The sequence below is a fragment of the Hipposideros armiger genome, unplaced genomic scaffold, assembly GCF_001890085.2.
Source record: "Hipposideros armiger isolate ML-2016 unplaced genomic scaffold, ASM189008v1 scaffold_1694, whole genome shotgun sequence".
Classification (NCBI taxonomy): Eukaryota; Metazoa; Chordata; class Mammalia; order Chiroptera; family Hipposideridae; genus Hipposideros; species Hipposideros armiger.
Window position 1 is genome coordinate 13,851 of NW_017733044.1, and position 10,273 is coordinate 24,123.

A 10,273-nucleotide genomic window follows, 5' to 3' on the forward strand; every position below is an offset into this window, starting at 1 on the left:
TACTGAAGAAGTGATTCCTGCAATAATTCAACTCATCTTCTCTTTAGGAAATCGATTTCTACTATTTCTTTCAGCAGGTTTAGCCATACCAATGATTTCTTTGGAATGCCAAATTAAGGAAACCAAACATATATGGCAACAAAAAGACTTCCCAAATTGTCCCCTCACATGCATTTCTAGTTTTGTGTGGCCCTAGAACCACATGCCCCTCTCTCACCTTGCTCGCTTTTGCCAGTGACCCCTATCTCCTGTGGGTGGAGTATTATTGGGAGTCCCCAAGTGACTTGCCAGCACTGGCAACCTTTAAATCCATCTATAGCCCCATCCCGACAGCTGTTACCTTGGGTCATCTCTGATCAGAATCCTTGCTGAAGCCCTCACTGGGTTTTGATTGTCTAGTCTCTCTCCACTCCTTCCACCTTCCACAAATATTCAAGAGTTAACAGGCGCCAAGAATGCTTCAGTTACTTCGCATTTTTACACACTAGTTTCATTCCCTAACTTATACCAGACACTCATGTGTTCTCACCAAATCCCCACACCCCAATTTCCGAAGGCCTACGACAAACACAGCCTCTGACCTCCAGCTCCTGGAATTCCTCTTCCTCCTCCACATCATAGGAGAGGGTGTGGATTTTGATGTCATCAGCTGAGAGGTCAATGAACTTTCCATCGGGGTACTGTAGGCTCTCTTTTGTGGGTGACTGGTCCTCGATGAAGGTGGTCTCGCAACAGTCTGCAGCCACACTATCCCCCCAGGAGTGCAGCACACCCTCCGAGTAGAGGATGATGTTGGGATGGTAGTGGGATTCCACTGACTGCTGAAGGGTATTGGGGTCTAGCAGTTGCTGGATTGGCTCATTCCTGCCTCTGTCCAGGTTGGCTGATGCTGTGCTGCCCACCACCTGGCAGCTCTGGTACTGGGGTGCTGGATAAACAGACACAAGCCCATCTCTGCTCTCAGCCATGAAGTTTTTGGTGCTAATTAGGCCATTTCTTTTGCCAGCATCACTGATTTTACTGTGCACCAGCACACTCTTCTGTTCAATTATACCATCCATGGTGTTTTCCCTCACCAACTGGACGTCAGGATGGAAGGCTGGACTCCAGGGTCACACTTGCCTCAGGAAACCCATGTCTCCTGGAGGAGAAGGAACAGAGATGAGACAAGAAAATCACACCTGAAAAAGAGCTAATCATCCAGACCCTTCCTTGTTGTTTCAGGTGTACTAGTCCACCAATATGTACAGTATCTAGGAGAATTGGGTGATATACCAGTCCTACCTATTCTGCCAACTTTGAAAAGGCTCTATCAGAGTAGCCAGCCAGAGTAAACCAGAAACTAATTATTTGCATCTCTATAAAGTCTCTATAAAGTCTTTGTTTCCAAATGAAGAACATTCTGCAGGAATTGGAACCACTGCAGCTCTAGAGAAACCTATGATTGCTCTAGTAGACTTCCTGAAACTCATGGGTAAACCCAATCACATTAGCATCAGAACAGTCCACAAGGAAAATGAGGCTGTAAATCTGTAATGGGGATGGACTCTTCCCAGGTCTATGGCTATTCATCAAAGCAAAAAATACACACCTAAGAAAAAAAGAGTTTAGAATAATATTCCACACAGATTTAGAAGATAAATGACAAGAAGGCCCATACCATTAGCACTGTATATGGACAAAATATATCAGCAAGGAAATACTCACATGCACATTTTACTATAGGTATTAGAATTAGCTCAACACTGACATATGCTTACTGACCTTCCAGCATAATCCCAGGAATCAGACTAGAAATTTCCTTGCCTCAATAATGCCTGATTTAGAGAAACATCTACATATGTGGGATACAATTAAGCCCTCTAAATTGTTTCTCTTTAGGGTTCCTTTCTAGGAAATGTTAAAAGAAACAAAAAAGAAAAAAGATACCTAACCTAAGATTTCTGGAGATAAAAAATGAATTTCCTCAGGCTTTTCTTTTTTGCAAGTTAATAACTGTTGGGTAGGAAAATATTCTGTCTCGGGGACTTCAAATGCTCTGGCTTTCTATGAGATTTAAGAATTTTCTTCCATTGTAACATCTTTATTTGGTGGTAGCTAATAACAGGAATCTACAATTTTAGACTGATAAAAGGAGGTGAGATAGGACACATTTGTGGAAAATAATATTTTCATAGAGTTGACAAATAACTAGTCAAACTACAGTATATGTACTGAGAAATTGGTGGGTATTATTAATATTCCACTGTGTCAAATGTAAGAGAGGTAAAAAAAACATGCTGCCACTTCTGCTTATGTGGCACTAAGAAGTATTTAGCTTTGGGGGCACATTCACAGACTGAGAACTAAAACTATTAATTAAAATATTTGAACAAGATTTTGTGAGTACCTGCAACATGCAAGGCACAGTGTGTGTTTGAACATCTCTGTGGTTGATTATCTTCCAAGCTAGCATAATATTCTTATTGAGTTATTTCTGGTCCAAACACTCCTCTGCTTTAATCCTCCTCCTTCCACAGAGAAGCTGTTGGGTTGATCTCAGAGTTGGGCCCCTCATCTGGTTTGTGATTTTGCTGCATGTACTATCAAGACTAGAATAATCTACTTTAAGCTCAGTTTGTTCTCTCAGATTTAGCCCCTTCTACTCAGATCCATGTAAGTACCTTACAAAAGGCACTTGGTTGCATCTGTTCAAACTCCTGAGGAGTCACATGCTCTTGTCCAGCCAGAGTTACTGTTCCCTTTTCTGATGCGTTCATAGCAGCTGTGCTATGGCTTCTCTTATAGCTCCTGTTGCGTTATTGTTTGCCAACAGGACAGCTACTAATGTCAACATCATATCAACATCCTCCGTCAGCTCCAGCCCCTGCCCAGGAGTTCCTTTAGACCAAAGAACCAGGTTTACATTTTCTCTTTCAATCACCTGGTATGCAGCAGGTGCTCCATGGATGTTTGTTGAAATAAACAGTATCAAGTGTTATGTGATTAGAATAATCCCTACTAAGTGATCTCCTTGAGTTGCACAAGCCCCTAATGTGAAGCTGATATTACAGCATAGCTTAGGTCTCTTGCAGCCCAAAGTGCTGGCTAAGATCTGACAGCACCACCTGGGAATTGGTTAAAAATGAAGAATCTTGAATACCACCTGCAACTACTGCATCAGAATCTGCATTTTAACATGATCACAAGTAATTATTCTGCACATTAAAGTTGAAGGGCACCATTCTATAGTGTATAGTGTAAGTTTTGGCTTGTTGTACATGTTGGCTCGATTTTACAATTGATTATTTACTATATTTTTAAAAGTATTCAAATAAATATAACAGACAATTTATGTTCGTAAAGACCTTTTTTCTTCTTGAAGCAAATTTTTCCAACTTTGAGTATCATAAGTTATGATTACATCTGAATGAAAGGGGCTGAAATTAATGGAATTTTGTTTTTGTCATTGCAGCATCCTTTAGTATCTCTTTTAAAACAGACTGGCTTGTTATAAATAATCTTTAATTTTATAATTCCTTTTAATTCATTTTCTCTGTGTTTACTTTTATTCACTCCACCTGATAAAAACCTTTCACAAGCCTGAGTTTAGCAGTTCAGGAATAAAATGAAAGAGAATTCCTCCAACACTGCTACTAGCTGGGGTAATCCACCAGTCTCCTCACCATTGCTTTCTGGAGCCTTGCCCAGTGACTGTGCTGTTCTTCCAACTCTTTACAACAGATATATAATTATGTAATATAATCAGTTATATTATATAACAAACAATACTTTGTTATTTCATATTATTTCTCTCAGTCCATAATATTGAGAACCAGTGGTTGCAAAGAAGAAAACCTTTCACTCTATTCTTTATTTCTGTTTGAACAGCTTCTGTTATGTCTAGGATGCTGCCTTCTGTTGACAAAACTCCTTCTGGGCTGCACTGATAGCAAAGCTCTCAATTACGACCTCTGGTGTGGCCTTGGAATCTGTATAAGTCTGGCAGAGGAAGCCGGCCAATCATGCTTCGCCTGCTGCTTTACCAATGCTCGCAGTTGGGGGAGGACAGAGGATAAAAAGGGGCCTCCTTGTCTTTGAGTGTGATTTAACATTACTCCTCCTTTCTTAGTTCTTGCTCTCTGTACCACTGCTTAAAGGAACCGTCTACCCACAAGTTTGGGTGAATATTATACAGGTGAGAAAATTGATAGAGACTGAAAAAAATACAGAAAGTAGGTATGCAACATCTGTACAAATTTTATATTGTATAGAAACACATTTTTCTTTACTTTGAGACTGCATGATATAAAGAGCACTCTACTAAGAGTCAGAAAACCAGGGATTTAGCCTCAGTTTTGTGACTAAATGTCTGTATAACCTTGGGTAAGTTGTTTATAAAAATGGAATTATTAATAAAGTAGTTGAGCAAGAGCTTTAAGGTTCCTGTTAGGTCTGTCATTTGTACATCTTGGCCCACAGGTCGAGGTTTTATGGGATTAGATATCGCTTTCACCACAAGGTGGTAAAAAAATCTTATATTGATCACAATCAAATAGGTTTCAGTTCAATGAAATATATATTTATCAAGTGCTTGTTGTTGAAAGGCACTATGTTAGGTGGTTGCTGGAGATATAAAGATGAGTTCATAATATTAAAAGTTGAATCAATGAAAAGGAAAGCAATGACCTAAACCACTTTAATAGTAGTTAGATACAAACATACTAAAAAATCATGCCAACATGAAACTAAAATCTAGTATTTCAAAATGAGCTAAAGGAATTGTAAAAATGATAAAAATTTCAAGAGAACAACAACATAAATCAGAATTGGGGAAAAATTAGAAGCAATGAAATTTGGGAATAGAAAGAGATGTAAACAGAACACAGGAAAGAATTTGAAATAAAAGAGAAAGGAATTTCAGAAATCAAGGCTAAATTAGAAGGGCCAGAAGAGTGAATAAACACATACCTTAACATAAATTGAACATGGAAAATAGAAAAATGTCTTAAATTAAAAAAAAAAAACGAACACAAATTTATTTGAAATTCTAGAGTAGACAAAATTTTTGTGTGCAGAAGCCATCAAAACATTGTTTGACTGAGACTGGAAAGGACTATTTTGTGGAAAGGGCATGAGGGAACTTCCTGAGGTGTTGCAGACACTCTATATCTTGGGAGAGTAGAGGCTACATAGTTGTATGTATTAATTAAAACTAAACAAAGTGTAACACTAAAGATGTGCCTTTTGTTGTATGCTCTTAGAGTGCTAAAAATATTTTGAAAGAAAGTGAAAAATATAGAATACAAGCAAAGAAAGCGCAATATGCATATGAAAGGAGACCTTGGAGAAGAAAATAAATAATGGATAAGAGCAAATACTAAAACTATGATTTAAGAAAACTTTCCTGAAATTAATGTTGAATATAATGAGTGCCTGGGAAAACTGACCCAGAATAACCCACCTCAATATAAATTATAGTAAATCTGCTAAACTTTAAAGAAAAACAAACAGAACACCTTTGGTTACTCAGGGGAAAAAAATACAAAAAATCATGTCACTCAAAAGGCCAAGAAAATCAGATTGTTGTCAGACTTGTCAACAAAAGTGGTTTATAACAGAAGCCAATGCCTTGAAGTACTGAAGATACTCAAGGCAATAAAATGTGAGTCAATGGTTTTATATCTGATCAAACTGTTCTTCAAGTTTAAAGGCTGTAGGTAAGCTGACATGAAAGAACTAACAATAAAAAAAATAAATAAAGTAACATTAAAAAAAAAAGAACTGGAGGAATGTTAGTCACATGAGATCTTCCTGTGGAATCTAAATGAATATAAGCTACAATCAAAATGACCAATAGATATTACATTGGGCTGGTAGCTTTCAATGGCAACTAGGATGACAAAAATAATGACAATGGACATATATTATGCCTTCTGATGGAAAAACATACCATCACCCACGAAGTCTTCTTGCCAAAGAAAACAAAACAAAACAAAATGCAATCTTATTTTAATCCAATCTCTCTGTTTGTCTTGTTCATTTGTTTCTTTCAATTTTATATCCCACATATCAATGAAATCATATGGTTCTTGACTTTTTCTGTGTAACTTATTTTGCTTAGCATAATAATCTTAAAATCCATCCATGTTGTCACAAACGTCACGATTTCATCTTTTCATATGGCAGACTAGTATTCTACTGTGTATATATACCACATTTCTTCTTTTTAAATTAATTTTTTTAAATTAAAGTTTATTGGGTGACAATTGTTAGTAAAGTTACATAAGTTTCAGGTGTACAATTATGTAATACATCATCTTATATATCACACATCTTTTTAAAATTTTTTTTATTAGTTTCAGGTGTACACAACATTGCAATAATTATACTTTTCACCCCTCACAAAGTGACAACCTCCCTCTCCCAACCCACCACCCCACCACCCTCGATATCATACATATGTATTACAATTCCATTGACTCCACTCCCCACACTATACTCCATATCCCATGATTTTATATATATATATATATATATATATATATATATATATATATATATATATATATATATATATATATAAAATAATAGTTGACATACAGTATTATTCAATGTCAGCTTCAGGTGCACAGTGCAGTGGTCAAGCCTCTACTGTCCATTAAGTGGTCTCCCTAAGAAGACATGTGCCCTAAAAATTATTTACAACATTATTGATTATATTCCCCTAACTGTCTTTCATATCCCTGTGCCAATATTGTGGTTACCAATCTGTGTTGTCTAATCCCTTCCCCTTTTCTCTCATCACCAACCCCCTCCCATCTAGCAACCATCAGTTTTTCCTCTATCTCTCTGAGACTATTTCTGTTTACTTTGCTCATTTATTCAGTACTTTAGATTCCACATGTAAGTGAGATCATATGATATTTGTCTTTCTCTGACTGACTTATTTCACTTAGTTTAATGTTCTCTAGGTCCATCCATATTGTTGCAAATGGTAAGATTTCATTATTCTTTATAGCTGAGTAATACTCCATTATATAAATGTACCACAGTTTCTTAATCCAGTCATCTACCGATGGGCATTTCAGTTGTTTCCAAGTCTTGGCTATTGTAAACAATGCTGCAATAAACATAAGGGTGCATATATTTTTTTCAAATTAGTGTCTTGGGTTTCTCTGGATAGATACCTAAGAGTGGAATTGCTGGGTCATAAGGTAGTTCCATTTTCAGTTTTTTGATACCCCCATTACTGATTTCCATTGTGGTTGTACCAATCTGCAGTCCCACAACCTCGCCAGCACTTGTTGTTTGTTGATTTATTGATGATAGCCATTCTGACCGGAGTGAGGTAGTATCTCACTGTGGTTTTTATTTGCATTTCTCTAATGATTAGTAAGGTTGAGCATTTTTTCATATGCCTATTGGCCATCCGTATGCCCTCTTTAGAGAAATGTCTCTTCATATCCTCTGCCCATTTTTTAATCGGGTTGCTTTTTTTCTTTTGGTGTTGAGTTACATGAGTGTTTTATAAATTTTGGATATTAACCCCTTATCAGATAAATCGTTGACAAATATCTTCTATTCAGTAGGCTTCCTTTTTGTTTTATTGATGGTTTCCTTTGCTGTAAAAAAACTTTTAATTTTGATGTAATCCCGTATGTTTATTTATTCTTTTACTTCCCTTGCCCGAGGGGATATATCAGTAAAAATATTGCTGAGGGTAATGTCTGCAAATTTACTCCCTATATTTTCTTCTAGGAGTTTTATGGTTTCAGGTCTTACATGTAAGTCTTTAATCCATTTTGAATTTGTTCTTGTATATGGCGTAAGGAGATGGTCTAGTTTCATTTTTTTGCATGTGTTAGTCCAGTTTTCCCAGCACCATTCGTTAAATAGACTACCTTTACCCCAATGTCAATTCTTGCTTCCATTGTCATAGATTAAATGACTGTATATGAATGGATTTAATTCTGGGCTCTCTATTCTGTTCCATTAATCTATGTGTCTGTTTTTATGCCAGTACCATACTGTTTTGATTACTGTAGCCTTGTAGTATGACTTGATGTTGGGTAGCATGATACCACTGACTTTGTTCTTATTTCTCAGGATTGCTGTGGCTATTTGGGGTCTTTTATGGTTCCATATAAATTTTAGGATTATATATTCTGTTTCTGTGAAAAATGCCCTTGGTAGTTTGATAGGAATTGCATTGGATCTATATATTGCCTTAGACAGTATGGACATTTTAACTATATTAATTATTATCATCCATGAGCATGGTATGTGTTTCCACTTATTTGTATCTTCTTTAATTTCTCTCTTCAGTGTCTTATAATTTTCTGAGTACACCTCTTTTATTTTTAGGTTAAATTTATTTCTAAGTATTTTATAGTTCTTGAAGCAACTGTAAATGGGACTGTTTTCTTAATTTCTCCTTCTGATAGTTTGCTATTGGTGTATACAAATGCAACAGATTTCTGAATATTGATTTTGTATCCTGCTATCTTACTGAATTCATTTATCAGTTGCAATAGTTTTTTGGTGGAGTCTTTGGGGTTCTCTATGTATAGTATCATGTCATCTGCATATAATGAAAATTTTACTTCCTCCTTACCAATTTGGATGACTTTTTATTTTTTTCTGATTGCTGTGGCTAGAACTTCCAGAACTATGTTGAATAAAAATGGAGAAAGTGGACAGCCTTATCTTGTTCCTGATCGTAAGGGGAATGTGTTTAGCTTTTCCCCACTGAGTATGATGCTAGTGTGGGCTTATCATATATGGCCTTTATTATGTTGAAATATGATCGCTCTATTCTCACTTTGCTAAGTTTTTATAATAAATGGCTGCTATATTTTGTCAAATGCTTTCTCTGCATCTATTGATATGACCATATGATTTTTATTTTTCATTTTGTTGATGTGGTGTATCACATTAATTGACTTGCGGATATTGAACCAACCTTGCATACCAGGGATGAACCCCACTTGATTGTACTGTATGATTTTCTTGATGTATTGCTGAATTCTGTTTGCTAATATTTTGTTGAGGATTTTTGCATCTATGTTCATCAGGGATATCGGCCTGTAGTTTTCTTTTTTAGTAGTGTCTTTGTCTGATTTTGGGATCAGGGTGATAGTGGCCTCATAGAAAAAGTTTGGGAGCCTTCCCTCCTTCTGGATTTTTTGGAATAGTTTGAGTAAAATAGATGATAATTCTTTTTTGAATGTTTGGTAAAATTCACTTGTGAAGCCATCTGGTCTAGGGCTTTTGTTTGTTGGAAATTTGTTGATTACTGATTCAATTTCCTTGGTAGTAATCAGTCTATTCAGATTTTCCGTTTCTTCTTGAGTTAGCTTTGGAAAGTTGTATACTTCTAGAAAATTATCCATTTCTTCCAGATTGTCAAATTTATTGGCATATAGTTGCTCATAGCTTTTTCCTAATTATTTTTTGTATTTCTGTGGTGTCGTCATTTCTCCTCTTTCATTCCTGATTTTACTAATTTGTGTCCTCTTTTTTTTTTTTTGATGATGGCTAGAGGTTTATTGATTTTGTTTATCTTCTTAAAAAAACCAGCTCTTGGTGTCATTGTTCTTCTGTATTGTTTTTCTGGTCTCTATTTCATTTACTTCCGCTCTGGTCTTTATTATCTTCTTCCTTGTACTCCCTATGGGCTTATTTTTCTGTTCTTTTTCCAGTTCCTTGAGGTGTGAGGGTAACCTGTTGATTCGAGTTGTTTCTTGTTTCTTTAGGTAGGCCTGCACTGCTATGAACTTCCCTCTTAGGACTGCTTTTGCTGTATCCCAAAGGTTTTGGGTCATTGTGTTTTCATTTTCATTTGTCTTGAGGTATGTTTTGATTTCTTCCTTGATCTCATTGTTGACCCATTCATTTAGTAACATGTTCTTCAGTCTCCATGTATTTGTGTATTTTCCAGTTTTTTTCTTGTAGTTGATTTCTAATTTCATAGCACTGTGGTCAGAGAAGACACTTGACATGATTTCAATTGTCTTAAATTTATTGAGACTTGTTTTGTGGCCTAACATGTGGTCTATCTTGGAAAATGTTCCATATTCTGCAGCTTTTGAGTGAAATATCAATTATTTCTGAAAATATCAATTAAACCCTGCTGGTCTAATGTGTCATTTAAGGCCGCTGTTTCCACATTGATTTTCTGTTTGGAGGTTCGGTCCCTTGTTGTCAGTGGTGTATTGTAGTCCCCTACTATGATAGTGTTACTGTTGATCTCTGTCTTTATGTCTGGCAATATGTGTTTTATATATTTAGG

General features: G+C 36.1%; 1 protein-coding gene across 1 annotated transcript; it reads right to left on the bottom strand.

Annotated features, from left to right (window-relative positions):
• Positions 1 to 515: 515 nt before the first annotated feature.
• LOC109378012 (synapse differentiation-inducing gene protein 1-like) lies at positions 516 to 1,148 on the bottom strand. Its single transcript, XM_019634472.1, has one exon. It carries the CDS (start codon positions 1,059 to 1,061, stop codon positions 516 to 518), a length of 546 nt encoding a protein of 181 aa, XP_019490017.1. The 5' UTR covers positions 1,062 to 1,148.
• Positions 1,149 to 10,273: the final 9,125 nt, after the last annotated feature.